Here is a 20386-nt window from a genome sequence, read left to right on the forward strand (position 1 = left end):
TAGATGTCCTCTAATCTGCAAAGACCTGTGTCCTCCATAGCTTGAGGGATATGGACATCACCTCCAGGAGCAGTGAGGAGGCAGAGGTGCAAGTGTAGTCCCCACACCCCTGAGTCAAGTGGTAACTAGTGATGACCTGGGATCAGACCTGGGCATTATCAAGGCATGAACTCACCATAGGCCATGGTCACATCACCCCTGCTTCTGATGCATACTTAGGCTTCAACAATTCTTTGAGCTGAGACCTTCACCTTTCAGCCTCTTTCTGGCACAAAAGTGCTCCAGGGTTGTAATATTCTGGTGGGGCTTTCAGCCTCCCTTGCAGAGCATCACCAAATCTAATATTCAGTAAGGCAAAGCTCAGCATTGACAGCTGACTGCTTTGTCTCACCTCTGGGTTCACCTGCTGCCTTCTCCTCCCTCTGGGGAGAAGGGGGGCAGGCAGACTCAATACCAGGCAGTGAAAACAAGACTTCATTCCTCCCTGACTCCTTAATTAAAGCCACAAATTGAGCTCTTTTCTTGCAATCTGAAGTGATCACATAAATAGTGTTGACAGAGCTAAATGAGCATTTGAAAAGATCCTGCAGGATCAGCAGAGAGGAGCTGCGTTCACCTCCAGAAATGGGGGCTGTCATTAAAAAGAAGATGAATTTTTCTTCCCCAATGAGCACAGAGCTCAGCCTAGATGTAGAAAAAGTCCCAAGGTGTGCTCAGCTGGTGATTTCTTCCCTCTGCACCAGACCCTGAGGATCACGTATTTCTGCTGTGGTTTTTCTCACTCTTTGCTGGGGAGCTGTCCATGAGCATCCTTGTGCAGGTTTTGGGGTGCAGTCCTCACCTGGGCATCGCTTTGTGAGGGGCTGGGTGCTTAGGGTTGCTGGACACCGGCACTGGAGACCACATGGCTTATGGCATGGGCTGGTCATGGTGAATAGTATGATATGCATATTTTGTGGATATATGCAAGGAAAACTCTGCCTTTCCACTGAGAAGACACTTGGCCATGTTCACTAGAAATGGCTTCCCCAGTTCAATGCAGATCGGCAGCAGTAAACTCCCACCCTCTATTGCGTTTGTGGTCAAGCTCTGAAAGCCAAGTCGTGAGGACTCATTCAGCTGAATGAATTGTCCATGGGGATGTTTCCAGGCTGTATCCATTCCTAAATCCTGTTGGAAAACACCACCAATTTCTTCTTATCCCTTGCAACTTTAATTGTGGGGCACATCACACAGGACCCTGAGGGATGACTGGCTAAATTGAGTTGCTGTTTAGTGGCTATCTAAACTACTGGTGCGAGGTAGATAAGCATAGCCATGAACACCTCTCTCCCTGATGTTATCCATTGATTGAATTAGCTAAATTCTCTTGGAGTCAGCCTTAGTGTTTCCTAAAGGGATGGAGAGGCTCTTAAAGGAGTAACAGGAGACACAGAGTTATTGTTAGAAGATATTTAACCAAGAGGAAAATACTGTTCCTTGCTGAATCTGATGTTGTACCATGAGAAGTTCCAGTGAAGGCAGTGAGCTTCATCTGGTGCAAGACGCCATTCAGGGCAAATCTGAATATCACAGTTGGCCTGAAGTGATTTTTGCTTGCTGCGGTGCTTAACATTTGATTTCCTTTTATTGCTTCTTTGCACACTTGAAGCTAAATTGAGAGCTGCTGTAAGCCACAGGCAAAGCCACTGAGTTCAGTAAAAGTCACCCAGGAAGCAACTAGGGGCAGCCTGCAGCCCACAAGCCCAAGGAGCTGGGCCGGTGTTTGGCACTGAGCAACTACAAAGCATCAGCCTGACTGTGTGCTCATGGTGTTAGAGGGTATGAGACAACGCATTCCTGTTGTTTCCAGCTGTAACTTGGCATCTGTGTGGGGTGCTCTTGAATTAGTGCTTTCCTTCCCATCTCCATAGAGATGTGGTGGGGACCACGCAGAAGATGTGGCTTGCTCTTGAACTGGAATGGTTGCTCCTCTTGTGCTTGGGCTGTGAGTTTTTCCACTGTGACGGGGAGAATCAGACTGGAGGGCTTTCAAGTTTCTTTAAAGCACTTCCATGCCACTAAATTCCAAGAGGATGGAACCTCACACCCCTGGGTAGCATTGCGTGGTGTAGAAGGCATGCGCCGAATGCCCGTGCATGGGATTAGATGCATTGCCTCCATAGCAAGCCTGCAGTTCCTCTGTGCAGACCAGGTATCTGGTCTTGAGCATACAGTTGCAAAATTTGCTGTCACTCTTTCCAGACAACAGCCATGTATGATTTTTCTAAAACTCTCCCATCAAAACAGCATCTGAATTTCCCTCATGTATCTCCATAAAAATCTGCACAGTTGTTCTACCAAACAGCCTGGAGTGCTGTAGTCTTTTATGAGTATTAACTATGTTAAACAAAGCAAATCTCACCATTATATTGTCTGTGGGAGTAGCAGACTTCTCCCATCAGTCTTCCTGAGCAGGAAATGAGGATGGCTGCTGTCCTGTTTTCATCATAGTTGTGGTTTAAGATGCTTTTGCAAAGAGCAGGACAGCAACCCTTGCCCAAAGAAGCTTCTTGTTCATACTCCAATTATCGTAGGTAACTTTCTTGGTGTGCTTGACAGGTCTTCAAATGTTTCTGGCCAGCATCTTCCTCTGAACAATGATTTTAAAACCCTGTGTTGTTCTGTCTCATTCTTCACAATTTCTTTCACGAGTTTGGCAGACCCTGGTCTCGAACTGCTCCTGCCGTAGCCACAGTGGGAAAAAGCTTGAGACAGTCTCCAGCAGCATGGGGTTGAGGCACTCAGCTTTTGAAATGCTGGGATGCTGATCTAAGGGAGGGGAAAAAAAATAGAGAACTCGAAAGAGTCTGATTAGCTCTGCTGAAAAAAAAAGACTTTGTTTCTTGCTGTGTGACCTGGCTGTAGCCTCCTGGGCTGCAGCTCCTCCACATCACAGCACAAAGTCACGTAGCTTCCTCAGGTGCTGGATGTTGTCTCCAGCGATGCACTAGCTGTCAGCTCTGTAGAAACCTGAGGTTGCTGGAACACTCCCTGGTGACTTGTGCCATTCCAGAGAAAATGCCACTTGTCTGGGGCCTATTTTCAGCATCACAGTGCCCATCTCCGAGTGCATCTTTCTCCTGGTTAAGCCACAGGTGCAGTGCTCACTGCCTCCCATTTGGGACAACCAGGACACACTTTTCCAATATGAAGAAGTATACATGGGGAGGGGGGGGGGGGGGGGGGGGGGGGGGAACGGAGCTGACTGGAAGCAATTGGGATTAAAAAAAAAAAAGTGGATTTCAGAGAATGGGAATTTAAGTTGAATTATCATAAATGAAGTATGGAAATTTTGCCATCCATTAGAATCCATGTTTTTAAGGGGTGAGGATAGCAGGCAGGGAGAGAGGCTGCAGAAATGCTCCATCCAGCTTGCTGCAGTTTGCAAACAAAGCCCTGTTCCTGTGGCAGTGCAGAGGTGGCTGTTTCGAGAGAGTGCTGGGGGAACAAAAGTTCCAGAGCTGGGGTAGTGTTGGCCTCATGAAAAGTACTAAGGTCTGAAGAATGTCCCAAAATGGCAGCAAAACATCTCATAGGAGGGCAGGTGTCAGCAGTGCCCAGTGTGAGGTTTTCATCCATTTTGCTAACAGCCAAGAAAAAGGGAAACAAAGTTACGTCCTGTAATGTTCCCCTCAGTTCAGTCTCTGGATACAGCGCCTTCTGTGGGTGTGCTCAGGTGATGTTTAGCTGGCCAGCTCAGGAACACAATGCTGCTTCACTGAGGGCTTTTTTGGCCACCCCCTAATGTTCTTCTTAGCCTTTGGACCCTACAATTTATGCAAAATAATCTTAGTTTTGTCTCTTCCCTTCACCTTCTTTGTGGGGGGATGGCAGCATCCCAAGGATTTTCCGTTAGTCACAGAGGCACTTGCCAGGTCCTTCCTGGCTCAATAGATGCCAGACAGCAGAGGGGCAGAGTATTTGTCTTTAATTGCTGTTATGCAAGGTGCCCTGTTCTTGGCTGGGCCAGGGACATTGCTGCTGTGGTGTTGTACCCAAAATGAGTGATCCCCTCTCTGCTGGGGATCTCAAACACTTGAGTGATGCTTTTGGTACATCTCTTTGTCATGGTGTCTGCTTTCTGCCTTTCAACTCTCAGAGCAGGACATTAATGGGAGCTGTTTAATGATTATTTTTTATTTAATTTTTTTTTTGCAAATGAGGAAGCTTAAGAGGGAGAAGGGACCTGGGGCTGCTGGGAGGAGGAGGGAAGGCAGCTGTGTTTGTGATGCAGCAGCCATGGGATGGACAGGTAAGCTGGATGCAAATGAAAATGATCTTTTCCCTAGTTCGCAATACCCCATCAGCCAGTTCCTACTTGTTTGTCCTTGGCTGACAATGGCCCATGTCATGCTCTGTCCCTGCAGCCAAACCCTATGAAGGGGGCCTAAACTTTCCCACCTGTAAATGAGAAAACATGCCAGCTCCCATGGCCACCAGCCTCCCATGTGTTTTTAGCCACACTGAATGGGCCAGCAGTGCTCTACATCTGCCATCATCCAGCATCCAGAGAAGACTGCGTCCTGAGAGGTGTGTGGATGTCCGGGCAGTAATGACTGCCCAAAGGAGATGATTAACAGGCAGCCACAGGGCAACAAGAAAGGAAACAATCTTCCCCTTTCCTTACCACCCTGATTTCCAGAGAAGGCTTACATTTTAATAAAAAGGGGGGGTTTGCACTAGGAGCATGGAGCAGGCTGTTGTGGGGAAGCTTCCCATGCTGGGCATCCCCAGCATCAGCAGGTAATCTTCTGATTGCATCCTATTGAAGGATAGGCACTTACTTCATTTTCATTTGCAGCTAGATACAATTATTGGCATTTTCATTGCATTTGAACCCTGGGCATTTAACAGCAGCAAATGAGCCAACCTGATGGTGAAGCCCTTGCTGGGTGTTGTGTTCACAACTTGATGAAGCAGAGAGCTAAAATCTGTGGTGGATATCACAGGCAGTGGCACAGCCAACACAGAGATCCAAAAGCCCTGAGAAGTGACAACTCCAGAGGCTTGCCATGGGAATCCTGCAGTTGGGATCACAGCCTTTCCAATCAGGATTGTGCCTTCTGGAGAGACACTAACGTCAGAAATCTTCAGCTCGTGACCTGAATGGATCATGACTTTTTCAACCATGTAAATGTGAAAAAACCAAAACAGGTACATGTGCATACAGAGAGTTTGGCTTTTCTGTATTGCTGCATGTCTTGGCTGGTAACTTCAGCTTTGAAGTGCTTTGCGCTACATAATGATGAAGGTTAGGGGTTTGTCCAGCCCAAAACTCACCTCAAATCAGGCTTAAAACATCCCCATGCCCAGTGCACTGCCAGCAGACCAGTGTAGCCTGAACTCTAGCTCAACAAGTGGTGTTGAATTTCTTCGTATGGAACAAAAGCCATCTTCTTTTGGCATCCTGGTGGATTCATGTGCTGGCCATGTCTTTCATGGAGACACTCAGACCTCCTCAGTGATGCAGCAAACCTTCCCAGCTCCCACCTGTGGGTACTCCCAGTCTACCCAAAGTCTGATAGAGCAGCCATCAGAGACATGTCTTGGCCCCTTCTGTTATGACCTAAGATGGATGTGAAAAGTTGCTGTACAGATAACCTGCATTTCAAGAGGCCTTTAATAAAGGTGGAAGGTCACGTAAACACAAACAACATTAAGGCACCAGTTTGGCTCAGCAGGATCCTGCCTGCATCTGTTTAAGCCCAGCCCTGTCAAACTTGTCACCTTTTGAGCTTGAAGATAGGATCATGAGGAGCATCTTAATAAAGTCAAAGAACTAATAAATCAGTGAGATGAAATTAATAGTTCTCTGAGACTATAAAACATGAGCCCCAACACTGGTCATGCTACAGCTCACCCTGTTTCCAGCCATGCAAGGACCCTATTTTCCCTCCCAGACAGTCTTCAGCCTTATTTTAATCACTAACAACATGCCTGTAATTTTGTGTCTGTATACACTCATCTTTCAAATGCACCTCATGCTCTAGAGGCATGGATTAAAACCAGTGGCCAGCCAAGGGGTAGCATTTTGGAGCAGCACTCAAACCACAGGACACTTTCAAATGTCTTCGTGCTTCCCTGATGCCACAAATACAACTGCCTTGATTTTTTTTTTTTCCCATGTGTTGCTGGCTCTGTCATTAATTCCTGATGCTAACTGAAGCAAGAACAAGAAAGGAGGAGAGTTTGCAGAGGGACAGCTGGGCAATAGGTTTTTGTGGGGCTTGTGTGAGAAGATAAGATTCTTGCTGTCTTGCTGTTCACTTTGATATTGTGTAATAAAGAAGCCCAAACCAGTACCAATAATGAGCAGATTAAAGGAATTCAACCCAAGCCATTCTCTGATTCTATGAATGGCCCTTGAGATAATAAAATAAAAGAAAAAAACCTACCAACATATTTTATCAGAAATCTTGAGAGGTAAATTATTTTTTGTTAAATTGATGTTATAAATGATTTGTGATTAATAGCCCCCAGCTGTGGTGAGGGGTCCTTGGGGTTACGGGGCTTTCTGGCACCCAGGGGTGGGTGAATCAGCTCTGGTCCCTGCAACTCAGTGCAGGCTCATTGGGCTAGAGAAATGAAGGCTGGTCTCTGTCCTGATGTTTGGCTTCATGGTCTTGTCCATCTCACAGCCAAATTTTAGGAGCAAAAGCTGCTAAACTGGTGGGCAACTGAATGGAAAAAGACAGGTTCATTGATGGGGCATTGGATGCCATTTGTATCAGGGGCTGGGAACAGAAACAGGATAAGGAAAGTTTAAGGCTGCCTTTTTTCTTTTCTTTACTTTTCCTTTTTTTTCCCCTTTAGTATTTGAGGGAAGCCAAAAAAAAAATGAGAGAAGTGTTTGGCGTGGGACAAAGGCTTGGCAGAGAGCAGGCTGGGAGCATTGCTGCTGATTTTGGCAGCAGCGACGTTCTGGCCAGAGCTCAGCAAGGGGCTGGGACTGAGGCTGAGCACTCTGCCTGCTCTCAGGTGCTCACAGCAGAGCTGCTGCACCCCCCATTTGAAAACAAAGCAGCGCTGATTTCTGTTCCTTCCCTGTGTTTCTTCAGGTCCAAACTGCTTTGCAGGCACCACGATCATTCCCGCCGGCATCGAAGTGAAGGTGGACGACTGCAACATCTGCCACTGCCACAACGGGGACTGGTGGAAGCCAGCGCAGTGCTCCAAGCGCGAGTGCCAGGGCAAGCAGGCTCTGTAGCGGCAAGGCCCCATGCCAGCGGCACCCCCAGCCAAGCAGCCAGCTGCTGCTGCTGCCGACAATGACAAAGGAATGGCTTCCATGCTGCACACCTGTCCGACCTCCCGACAGCTGCAACAGGGTCACCAGCAAAACCTGCGAGAGTTTCACACAAGCAGAGGTTTTTACTCACGGGGAAGAGCCTCCCTCTCCCCCCTCTCCTGCTCTCCTCTCACTTCACACACTACATATCCAGTATCTAAGTATCTACTCTGCTTTCGTAATTATCAGTGCTTGGTAGGGATGCAGTGGTCAGGTTTGGGGAGGAAAAGAGAAAAACAACCCACGCAAGTTCTTGGACTGGTGATGCCTCCAAGACACCGACTGGTTCACCACTCTCACTTTCTACAATGTGGACTGTGGGGTTTTTCACTTTTATTTATTTAAGGGTTTTTTGCTACTGTGATTTTTTTTTTTTTTTAAGCCTCTTACTAAGCTGGGGTCATTGAGGCAACACAGCTGTGAATGAAGTGATGAATCATTTTCATCATGTCTATCAAGAAGAGGCTGGTAAGGATGGGATGGAGGAAGAAATCAGAAGGAGAGGAAGGGGTTGAAAAATAAAAACCCAAGTGGAATGTAACCTGTGGAAGGACCAAGGTAGATGCACAGGTATATGACTAGACAGCCAAGACACAAGCTGTATCTGTGTTATGCTTTCTCCACTGAGTGGGGACAATAAAATTGAAGACACCTACACAGTCACCGTGACCTTGATCAGAGCATGAGCCAACATCATCTGCATGGGCAGGCAAGGCTTGCAAGTTAGCATTGGAAAGGCACCAAGAAAGCAGCATCTTCCCTGGGTTGTGTCTGTGTGATGCCTGGCTGGGCCATGGGTAGTGGAGCAGAGGGAGGAGTGTCTCTCCTGTGCCCAGCTTCAGTGGATCTTGGGCTGAGCAGGTGCTGATGCCTTGCCCCAGCCCTGCATTGCCAGTACTGAGGCTGCTCTTGCTGGGGCCATGGGCATTGCTTCATTGACTCCAGCAACAACACAACTCAGCTGCCGTGAGTCAAAATATCCAGTCCTCTTGCTTTGCCCATTGGCCTTAGGGAGGTTTCCAGACTTGTCCCATCACTGTGCCAGCACTAAACTGGTTCAGCTGGCGGGTAAGGCCCTTTGCTGCAGCGTGAAGGAGCTACCCTGGCTCTCTCCCATTCCAGGAAGCATCCAGACTGCTGGGGATAAAGCAAGCCGGGGTGCACAGGGGCACTAAAGATGGACTGTTCATGTCCACAGGAATCAGCTCTTGGTGAAACATCTCTCTAGAAAATGGTTACATGCCTATTCACTGGGAGAAGTCCCTGTGGTCCCCACCAGCAGCTGAGGGTCTTCTTGGGCTTTCTGGCATCTCTTGCTTTCTCAGGCTGCAGCTTCCAAGCGATACTGTGAGAGAAAAAACACCTATGTACTTTCCCTGCTCTGCCCTGCCCAGGTGAGCACAGGAAACTTGCCCATCACCACCCACACTTGGTTTGCTGCTGTTTGGTCATGGCCATGAGGGTGATGATGCTCATTTTGTTCAGGCTTCAGTCCAGTGGCTGCTCTCAGCAGTGGCAGCAAATCCTCCTTACAGCATCCTCCACTGACCGACCGGCGTGGTTGGTGTCGGTATATGCACACAGTTACCTTTACATTTTTATTTGTTCCCTGTTTTTGTGTTTAGGGGAGGGCAGGGGGCTCAGTGCAGTGATTGCTGTACTTTGGCTGGCATTGCCTTCCTGCAGGTTGAACTGGTGCCATTACAGAAGTCATCGCCACATTTCTTTGTAAGCTGTTGCCTGTCGATGCCTATCCAGTTTCAAACTCTTCAAACAATAGTGTGCCTGAAACTAGTGAGAAAAAAACAAATCTGTAAAAAAATGGGGAGGGGGTCTAGAAACAATATTTGATGTGTAAAAGACTATATTATTAAAAAATTATTTTGTTAAATATAAAGTGTGTGAACCAGGAAAACCCACCAAAATTACATAATTGTGGTGTATTTTACTCTACTGATTGTCATCCCCTCAAGCTCCCAGTTCCTCATCCCTTGCTCCAGCCCCCACCTCTGTGCAGTGTTGTTGAGTGCAGCTGGGGTGGGAAGAGCAGCCTTGGAACATGTAGATAGCCCTGAGGGCCCTATGGATGGGGTGGGTTGGGGAGGGAAATCCTCAGCAGTACATCAGCTTTGCTTGGTCAGAAGATACCGAACTAGGATTCCCTTCTGCGGAGCTATTGTGGACTGACACAGCTCCCAGGCTCTTGCTTTATCCTCCATCTGGTTTTAGCTTTTAGTGGTGCCATTTTATATTTGATGCCATTTCCTGAACACAAAAATTTGCTTTCAGTTCACAAACTCCATTTGGTACCTCCAGATGCATCATTATTTACACTGATTAGTAGTTACTCTAATTAATTACAGCTTAATTACTGTAGTTAATGTTTGTACAGTGCTTGGAACAAGTAGAGCACTATACGTGCCACATATTATTATTTTCTTCATTATTAATTAAGCACCATCTCCATCCCATGCTGTGCTACTTCACTATTTCCCAAGGAGTCACAGTAGTGCCCTTATTCCCACCCAGGAGTAATTTACTCCCGGTTCTCACAGGAAGAAGAGTGGGATAAACAGTCTCTGTGCTAAGCAGGATTGCTAAGCAACATGAGGATGCTCAGGGTTTTTTCCCTTCACCCTTTCAGGGCATTGAGTCTGAAAAACCAATGGAAAAAAAAAATAAAGCTGATGGCAGGGGGATGCCTGCAGGATCATGAATGGTGAGCTGGAGCATGTGTTTGGGTGAAAGGAGGGGGAAGCCTTCCAGAGTCCATCACAGAGTCATACAATAGTTTGGGTTGGAAGGGACCTTAAAAGATCATCTAGTTCCAACCACCCTGCCATGGCCAAGGACACCTTCCAGCAAACCAGGATGCTCAAGGACCTGTTCAACCTGGCCTTGAACAGTTACAGGAAGGGGGCATCCATGACTTCCCTGGGCAAACCTGTTGCATTCTCACTACCCTCACTGTAAAGAAATTCTTTCTAATATCCAGTTGAAATCTCCCCTCTTCCAGCTTAAAGCCATTCTCCCATGTCCTGTCACTACAAGTACTTGTAACAAGTCCCGCCCCAGCTTTTTTGTAAGTCCCCTTCAAGTACTGGCCCTCTTCTCTCCTATTCTCCTAGAGGGAAAAATACAATTAAGGTTTCCAGGAAGGAGCTGAAATTGAGTCTCTTGTTTAGCCTGGGGGGAGTGAAAACACACATGCCACCAGGTTTGGCTGCAGCAGAAGAGGGGCATTTGTCAGCGCTAGACTAGATGGTCTCCAGAGGTCCCTTCCAATCCCTATCATTCTGTGATTCTGTGAACTGAACTCGAAATGTCAAAGGAGACAAATTAAATGGTGCTCTGTGAAGTGCTGGCTCAGACTGCAGATGGAATCTGATTCGCCCAAATCCAGTGGCATTAGGTACATGGTCCCCCTGAGGGACCCCAGAGCTCTCCCTGACCACCAAGGCAGCAGCAGGGCAAGGTCTGGGATGGCAGATAGGAGGGATGGGCAATTTCTGTGGGAGAGACAGTGGTTATGGGTGGGGAATGTTTCCACAGCACCTGGGGTACCTGGAGCAATAGCCCCCAAAAGCATTGCCACAAGCTCTGCTTTGTAGCAGCCATCTCAGGCCAGACAGGGTGAAACCAGATTTGAAATCCCATTGAGCACCCTCTGCCTATGCTCTTTCTTTTTTTACCCAGAGTTTCAGGCTCATCTCAATCCCTTTCCCTTCTGCTTTATTTTTTTTTAATGTTTTAGTTCATTTCTCCCTTTAATTAATCACAGCTCTGGGCCAGCCAGACCCATTAAGTACTCTTCTCATTTAGACCTTTCAGAGATGCAGTTGCAGATGCAATTTAATTTGTTGACCCATGATCGATAGCAATTAATACCATCTCTTTAATCTTGTTGAAAGGTTTGTCTTGGGCTTCCAGAGGCTGCCACCTAAAGGGAAAGGTGTCTGATACATATGTTATTTGAGGGGGGGAGCACAACCTCCTCCACAGCTGCTGTCCTTTCCTTCCCCCTGCACAAACCCTTGAAAACACAAGAGGTATTTGTGGGAGATGGAGAAGAGAAGGTGGACAAAGGTGAGAAAAGATGCTGAGGGCTGGAGAGATGAGCAGGGGGCTTGGGAGGGCAGAAAGTAGGGGAAAGGGGAGATGATGGATTGGAAAGATGGAAGATAAAAGTAGTAATGTGAGGGGAGATAGGAATGATACAGCCTGGGAGACCTGGATAGAAAAAGGAGACAAAGAGATCTCAAACTGGAGCAAAAGAGTGGGTCAGAGAGTGGATAACCTAAAGGAAAAGCCTTTGTCACGAGCAACAGTGAATTTTGCAGAAACACACCCAGAGCCAGAAAGCAAATCCTTCCTACTGAGGTGCTTTACATCCAAGTCTCACTGTTACGTGATGCCATTTTTTAAACCCTTCCAGTGTAGCAGCAGTGGGAAAACCCACCCTGAGAGCATCACCTTTTCTCTAGCCTCATTACTATGCTATTTACCCAAGAGTATTTTATGACTGTGGGGTTATTTCCTGCACACCCTGGGGGAGAGCTCTCTCAGCTCCAGAGCAGCTGCAAAGCATCAGCAGGCCAATGTAATTCACCCCCAGGACCCTGCCAGGCACAGTCAAAATCTGTCTAAGACTGGGAAAAATCTGGACTTTTGGGACTCTCCATCCTACATTCCCACTCAGATGGCTCTACAAAGTGTCAGGATGCTAACTATGCACCAACATTCATGAGTCAGCAGCACAGAATGGCTTCAGTGGCACCTAATGAGTCCCAGCTGATGTGACCTTCCCCTGGCTCAGCTCTCCCAGCCAACAGGGATGCTGGATCTGCTGCTGCATGCCCAGTTTGGCCACAGCTCTACTAAATATAACAGCAAAGAGCAAATCCTCAACTTCCAGCTGAGCAGTAACGTGTTTCATTTTGGCGGCTAAAGGAAAAGAGGGCACATGAGCGTGCAGCAAATGAATGCCTTCTAGACAGCAAAACCACATGCAATGGCAAGTCAATGCAGCCAATTAAAAATTTATCAAAACCCCACCTTCCCTTTGCAGTGTGGAAGCCATAGATTTTAAAACACATGGAATAGAGCACACAGAAAGGAGGCAAGCTCCTGTATTTATATATTTAATATGCCATGTTTGTTTATTTGTATTTGCAGATATACTGTATTTTTAAGGGAAACTGTCTTTTTACCATGATTAACTTTAGTATCTAGAAGAGCTCTGTGCTCAGAAGGTGCCAGGTCATGCCCCCACTCATCCACACTCTTCCTGCATGCTCCCAGGAGAGCCAGCAACACACTAGTGCAACAGGGCTGCACTGGGAAGTTTGCATCCAAACACACCCAACATGGGACAATGTCCAACATGATGTGGTGACATGTACATCCCTGTTAGCATGGGAGGTCTGGGAACATGACTGTTTTGGCTTACATGCTAAGGTGATGAAGATCCTCCACAGTCTCTTTAAGGAGCTCCTCAGTGCACAGGATGTTGTAGGATGACCATAAACTTGGTCATCCGTAGCTCAGAGCTATGTCCTCCATGCAATGCAGATTCATTTCAGCTCACCTTGCCAGCTCAGCAGAATTCTGTGGCCTCTCCACTTTGGTGGCCCAGCTAGTCAGCCAAAAAGACCCTTTGCTGTCTGACTTCTGATGTTTGCATCAGATAGAGGTGATGGAAATCTGGGGAAAGGAAGGAGAGAAAGAGCTTTTAGACTTGTTACAGTGAGAGCAGGATGTCAATAATAATTAATGCCACTATTAAAGATGCTCATTTAGAGTGTAAGACATCTGGCACTGGGAAGGACACAGTCAAGGTGAAATGGCCATTACAACACATGCACACAGAATGTTTCACGCTGTTGTTCTCTTTATAGTGATAACCCATAATAGCTTGAAGAGAAACTGCTGTGCCACCCTCACACCTGGTTACCCATAGGGGTTGTCCTGTTACCTGCACAGGATTAGTCCTTCAGTATTTCACTGATGGCTTGGCTTGGTGTTTGGAGAGACAGTCACATCCCAGCCTAGGGAGTCATGGAAAACTCATGAATCTGGAAGGCAAAGTTCTAGGAAAGCAGGTAAAAAAAGGGTTTGCAGGCTTTACCTTGTCCCTTTAAATGATGCATGATGAAGAGAGCAGAGGCCATGTCTCAGAGCTGGCTACAAAGCCAAGAGTCTCCTACCACCAACCTTGCAGCCAGTGTGCAAGGTGCTGGGGTGGCTGGGGCGAGCATGTTCTGGCTTTAGGTGCCTTGGGTCCTCCCTTGAGGAGAGGCTACAATAGAGCCAGAGTGAGGCATTCAGCTGGCCTGCTGAAAAGAGTTGCCTTTAGTGTCTATATCATCTTCATCACTGCCATCAAGTATTTGGTTAATAGAAACCATTCCAGTGTAATAGATAGAGGCTGGTGGCCTTTGCTCTTTTCATTAGTCAGCTGTCTTGATGGATGCAGCCTCTGCCTCCTTGCTCCAGCACTTTCCTGGCTTCTTAGGGCCCAGATGTATCCCTTTAATTTAGCAATATTTGCCATTTTTCTTTTTTTTTTCTTTCTTTTCTCTTTCTCCTTTTTTTTCAACCTTTTTTTTTTTTTTTTTTAAGGACAATAGCTTTGGTGAAGGGAAGAGATAAATACGTGAAGAACTTCTCTTCCACAAATAATCCACTCCCATACGTGCTGAAATGCTCGTTTTGCAGTCCATTAAGCTCAAGTTAATGCAGGTAGAGCATGTCTGGCACCGAGAGGATGGTAAAGGTTTCGAGTTTTAATTTTACTCAGATGAAAAATCCTACACGTTCCTGGCTGGTGTCAGTACTTCTGCAGCAAATACAAGAGGCCCCGCAGGAAGCATGAGGCCAAGGTTAAAGCACTTCTAAGTCAAGATGCTACAATACCCAAAGAAGCAATTTCCCATTGTATTGCATATCTTCTGGCACTTTATCGGCATGAATAGAAACTGCGAGCTGAAGGGGTGCATGGGGACCCATTGGAGCTGCAGATGGCTTTAAATTCCCCCTAACTTTCTCTGGATTCAAGGTTATCCTCTTGGCTTGCTGCAGGCCTGCACACTTGGGCTAATTGCATTCCTAAACATGGTGTTGCCCCTCCTCACCCTGCCAGCGTGAAAAGAAAGCAAATGCAGATGTGCCTGGGAAATGAAGTGTGTTTGTTAGCAGGCTGTGAAGCCCCACAGGATATTGGAGCCCTCATGGTTTTACTTAAAGCATCCGAAGTCCTACTGGTTTTGTCAGCAGGGTGAAAAACAACAAACAGAAAGAGGTGCAGGTGCCTCATGAAAAGGAGCAAAAGGCATGCAGGGAAAGATAGCCCTAAGAATTTCCCCAGTGGTGAAAAAGTCTCCCCCGGGGTAGTGGAGAGTGTGGGAAAATTAGAGATACTATAAAACACATGAGGATGGAGATGATGGGGTTTCCCTGCCTGCTTCTCTTGAGTGCTTCTGAGAAGATACAGGACTTGTCTCCATCCAGCTGGAGCCTGGGTACTGATGTATCATTTGCAAACACAACTCTCATCCAAACTTAGTGGCAAACTGGGCTCCATCCTTCTGGATCTGAGAAAGAAGATGGCAGCCCAAACCCATCCTTTCCTAGGCCAAATTTCCCCAGTGTTTGTATGCTACCAGTGACTGGGATGCCCTGTAGAAGAAATACAGGAATTTTCTTCTTTGAAACTATGTTAAAAGCAGAAATAAGAAGTTGCTGAATGTGAGACAAGAACCTGAGGAGTAAGTCAGCATAGAAATAGAAATTCAGGAGGATACATGTCTGAATTTTTGACTAGTGAAGCAGACACACATCCTTTGAAGGATGGAACGTTTCCCTGGCCAGGTCTGGCACATTGTGTCTCCAACCTTGAGCAGGGTGGAGAGGAGAATTAGAGACACCTACAGCACCATAGACTTGCTCTGTCTGTCAGATACACTTTTCCACTGGTATTAGCCGACAAGGGGTATTTGGCCTTAGTTTCCAAGACAGAATGAGAACACCTGTAAGAACTTAACACATAGCAAAGATTTTGCTACCTCCATGTGCAGAGGCAACCAGTGGGCAACAGTGCTGGAGCCTTGTCCCACAGAAACCTTGAGGTGTCACAGCCTTTCTGCTACCAGTAAAGAAAGAGAAACTGAGCAGGTTAGAAAACATGAAACAATTATGAAAATGGCTGAGCCACATTACCTTCAAACTTTTATGAATTTGGACCAGAACCTGCTCCTGGAGAAGGTGCAGAAGAAAAACTTGGCCTCATGCAAAGGTGCTACATCCATCGTCACCAGGAGTCTCTTGCCATTCCCCAGCCCCATAGCTCCATTCATCATGGGAAATATTCCCATGGGTGTGGGCAACAGCTGCCTCAATCCAATTTTCTCATACAGGTGAGCATCAGCCTGTTCTCCCAAATAACAAGTGGCAGGACAAGAGAAAACGGGGTCAGGTGGCACCAGAGGAGGTTTAGGTTGGACGTTAGAAAAAGTGTCTTCACCAAAAGGATTGTCAAGCCCTGGAACAGGCTGCCCAGGGAAGCAGTGTAGTCTCCATCCCTGGAGGTATTTAAAGGAAATGTAGATGTGGTGCTGAGAGACATGGTTTAGTGATGGCTTGGCGCTGCTGGCTGTTGGCCTTGATGATCTTAAAGGTCTCATCACAACCAAAACAATTCTATGATTCTAGATCTACTTGGTGATAAACGCCTGTTAATCTAGTGCCAGCTAACCTGTGCCACCTCTCTGGCCCTGGAAATTTGTGCCTTTTGCAGATAAAACTGAACCTGCTGCTTTTCCAGATGCTGTTATCCAGCTGCACTCTGCAATACAGAAGTGGCACGGGCTGGAAATGCAGTATCAGTAGAGCACATCAAAACCCAGGCCAATTTAGTGATATTAAATTAGTGCACGGGCTGGAATTCCTAAAGAGAAGCGGGCTGGTATGAAAGTGATATAACTATCGATGCGATGGATTATGAGTGTTATTCTTCTGATTTTTTTATTAAGGAATTTTTCATTCTTCCTCTGCTGTGGAAATGCCACACGATAAAGGGCGAGGGCTTGCTTGCCTGCCTGCAAAACAAGAGCTTTATTACTTGTTCTGAAATAGATCATTTACAACAACAACAACAAGTGGTATTAATAAAGTTCAGGGATAGCCAATTGCAGGGAGCTGTGTTTCATATCGCTGTGAGTGAGAGCAAACTTTGGGAAGGAAAATGAAATGCTAACCAAAAAGCCATTTCCAAGAGGAATAGTCCCACTGAACATCATCAAACTAATAAAAACATGCAGTCATGTAACACAAGGAAATTCCTCCTTCTCCTGGTCACAAATCATGTCACTGTGTTCTCGGTTTCAGAACACAACTGCAGGCTTCCATCAGTTTTGTTGGCAAATTTAGACAGCTTTTTATTGCTCACTTGCTCGTTCTCATCGTGATCCTTTTCATCAATGGTTCACAGAAGCATTAATTAACATTTAAGAGGCAGAGAGCAGAGGGGGTTTTTCCTTCTGTGTATCCCTTAATCAAAGGTGGGCCTGTGTTGTTCAGCTGTAAATGGAAATCCAGAAATGGAGAACAGCTTTGCATTACCCAGCAGCAAATGTTTTAATATGAAACTTTAAATGAAGAGAAGCATCAGCTTACATCATCAGTTTACAGAAGAGGCCCAGCCTTCACTGACTCCTTGAATCATTTTGGTTGGAAAAGACCTTTAAGATCATCAAGTCCAACCACTATTTAACTATACCAAGTCTGGTGCTTTACTAGTTACTGGGTTTTGTGGAAAAATAAAGCCTGTTCAGTGACCAAAGAGGAACAGAGATCTTCTGAAGACTTGACACAATACAACAGCTCACTAGCAGTTGTGGTAGCAAATGGAAAGCAAAATCTGGAGATAAGGGCTGCCCTGTGGTCTCAGTAGTTGGGGAGTGGAAGAGCTCTGAGGTGGACTCCTGCACATCTTTAAGCTGTGAGAAATGGCACTAAGATCTCAAAAAGGTGGGACACAACATCCCTCAGCCATTGGTATGTCCACAGGCTCTTTTCTGTTGACTTGTGGAGAAATAGGTTGAATGTTCAGGGTAAACAGCTGTATTTTATGGGTTCATTTACAAACCTCATCATTGAAACAACAAAGACTGAGGGCTTAGCACTTTTGAACAAAAGTCAAGTTTGTAGTGTTTTCAAGACTGTCTTGAAGTGAGACAGAAAACAAACAAAACAAAACAAAAAACCCACACACACACAAAAAAATCCAAACCCAAGCCAAAGTAGTTTCATGTGATTTAGTCAATGGCTCCAGCACAGGTAATGCTGTACTCTGCTTGTCTCAGGATCCTGTCCTCAACACCAGCCACCAGGATGTGTGACCAGGATGAGAGAAGATGCATAATGATAACTGCTAAGACAAAAACCTACAAAGGAGAGCTGATTCTAGGCAGAACAGGCTACTGTCTTCTCATCAGACAAACCCTTCGACAGACCCTCCCAAGGCACAAATCACTGCATGTGCCACCTTTCTAAATGAAATGTTGCTACAATAACAGATCTCAAGTGTCCCCTGAAGGCATGCTGTTCGATATTTATAATCACTTCATAAACACATGAGAAATGGCAGAGTACAGCCCTACATAATCTATGTGCAATGATCCTTGGTGACAAAGTGTAAGTGACCAAATCCCTTTCCAGGTCTAATGATACTCTGCTCTAGTAAGCCAGTGATATATCTCATATGGCAAAAAATAAAGCACTCATGCATAAAATTAATACAGTAAGCTCTGAAGACATAAAGCTTTCAGTCTGTGATATATTAGCTGAGAAAATGACTAACCTGTAATTCAAGTTCTCCCAGTGCCTTGTTCCTGATAGGCTGTAGGGTCACCTAGATGTTGGGTGGTCAAACCAGGCCATTTCTGAAGTGTGTGAAGTATTAGCCAACCAGTTAGGAAGCCCATCAGGGTCACCTGCATAGAAAACCCCTAGAGGACACAGGCAGTAGCTTCTCCTCATAGAGGTCAGTTGTTTATATTGTTTCCAAACTTGCATAAGACAATTCCAGTAAGTCACTTCCATCCATTTTGCTCCCCTTAATTTTTCTGGAATGGCTCATGATGCAACCAAAGGCGTCTTGTGTTTGCTTACTGAATTAGCTGGGGCCTCTTTCCAGGCAAGTTTCTCTGCTATTCAGCCACAGATGTGCAATTCCCATGTAGGCCTCCAACATAATAAGGAGTAATTTGCTAGAAATCTCCAAAAGGCATGACATCAATGTGCACAAGCAGTCTGTGCCACACTGCTTCCAGAAACACTGCCTTGGCTTTCCCTCCTGTGACTCTCTGACACACCTTACACACACCACACACCCCAGTGCAGTGACAGACTGGCTGCTGGTTAGCTCTGAGTGGTTGGACCATGCGTGGGCTTGTGGTCCTTTGGAGATCGACTCATTGCCCATTGAGCAGCCCTCCAGGAGCTCTTGTTATGCCCTGATCTTCTGTGCCAGCATAAACTGGTGTCAGGGAAAATTTCCCCAGCCATCTTGAAAAAGTGAGGCACCATCCAGCAAGTGAAAGCAGGGGCAGTGAAGCAACCAACAGCATCAAGTGAGGGCTATGAACATGCACTGCTATTGCAAAGCCTGTTCCATGCAGCATCTTGCTGGGGCCCAGTGGAAAGAAGGGCACAGAGTTCCAAACACAAAACCCCTTCATAAAGAGATCAGAGAATCAGAAAACTGTTTTGGTTGGAAAAGACCTCCAAGATCATAGAGTCCAGCCATTAACCTGGCATCACCATGGCCATTAAACCATGTCCTGAAGTGCCATGTACACATGTTTCTTGAACACTTTCAGGGACAGTGACTCCACCACCTCCCCAGGCAGGCATCCTGTTTCAATGCCTTACAACCCTTTCAGTATTCCCCCCCCATATCCAATCTAAACCTCCCTAGGGTCTGTTTCAGGCCATTTCCTCTCATTCTATTACTTGATACTAGGCAGAAGAGACCAAGCTCCATATTGCTACAAACTCCTTCAGATAGCTTTGAGAGCAATAAGGTCTCTGCTCAGCCTCCTTTTCTCCAGGCTAAACAACCCCGGTTCCCTCAGCCGCTCCTCACAAGACTTGCTCTCCAAAACCCCCAGGGCTCTTTCCTTCCCTCTCCGAGACTTGGTAACTGGGGGAGAGAACTCCCAGCCATGGGCCTGATTGGGCCCGAGGCCACTGGGGGATGGGCAGTCTCAGATCTGGCCAGCTGAGACCAGCCTAATAGTAGGGGGGGAAGGAGAAGCCCTGGGGGTTTTGGATGCACCCTCAGGTGGGGTTTGGGGTCTTTCTGGGTTTACTTTGGTTTCTTCCTTGTCACCATGTTTCCTTTTGTGCACACTCACTGTTCTCTATTTAAACTCTCCACTACTTTTGCAATCAGTTTGTCTGAGTCGTTATTTCTGCATGTGGTGGGGAGGAGGTTTGCCCTAACCCATTACAAGACCCTTCACCAGCTTCATTCTCTGGACACACTCCAGCAAGTCAGTGTCCTGAGTAGATGCTCTATGCACACATGCCGCATACCTTTTCTTTACAAACTCTAGTAACTCAGGGATCAGAAATCCAACCCAAAGAAAACTTTCCAAAGTCCTTCCATAAGCAGATGCAGATTTTGCTTCCTTGGCTGTGGCTGAGTCAGGGGTCACACACAAGAACGTACTGTAGGCTCCATCGACCAGCAATCCATCCCTTGTTTCAACCAGAAAAATAATTACCTATTGCATGTGAAATGATCACAGTGCTTAAAAAAAAAAAAAAAAAAAAAAGGCTCAAAGCCCAGCTCCTCAATCAGGAATGCTGCCAAGCTATCGAATCAATAGGTTGTTAGATACTTGAAGTATGCGAATATGTGAAAGCTATCAAATGATTTCTTTGTTAATAAACTGCTCCAGTAATTACCATTAGAATAGAAATGGAAAGATACAGATCAGAAATGGAAAGCTGTGAAAGGTTTCTCATTAAGTGAAATTAAAGCACATGGGA

At 46.3% G+C, this 20386-nt stretch overlaps 1 protein-coding gene across 2 annotated transcripts in view; it reads left to right on the forward strand.

Annotated features, from left to right (window-relative positions):
• The window catches only part of VWC2L (von Willebrand factor C domain containing 2 like), a 55394-nt gene extending 47156 nt beyond the window's left edge, over positions 1-8238 (forward strand). For both annotated transcript variants that reach the window (XM_009900837.2, XM_054168220.1), the window contains exon 4: positions 7101-8238. In XM_009900837.2, coding sequence (XP_009899139.1) covers positions 7101-7249 — 149 coding nt within the window. In that variant the 3' untranslated portion in view covers positions 7250-8238. The remainder of the gene's footprint in view (positions 1-7100) is intronic.
• The last annotated feature ends 12148 nt before the right edge of the window (positions 8239-20386 follow it).

This window comes from Dryobates pubescens, chromosome 2 (genome assembly GCF_014839835.1).
Source record: "Dryobates pubescens isolate bDryPub1 chromosome 2, bDryPub1.pri, whole genome shotgun sequence".
Lineage (NCBI taxonomy): Eukaryota > Metazoa > Chordata > Aves > Piciformes > Picidae > Dryobates > Dryobates pubescens.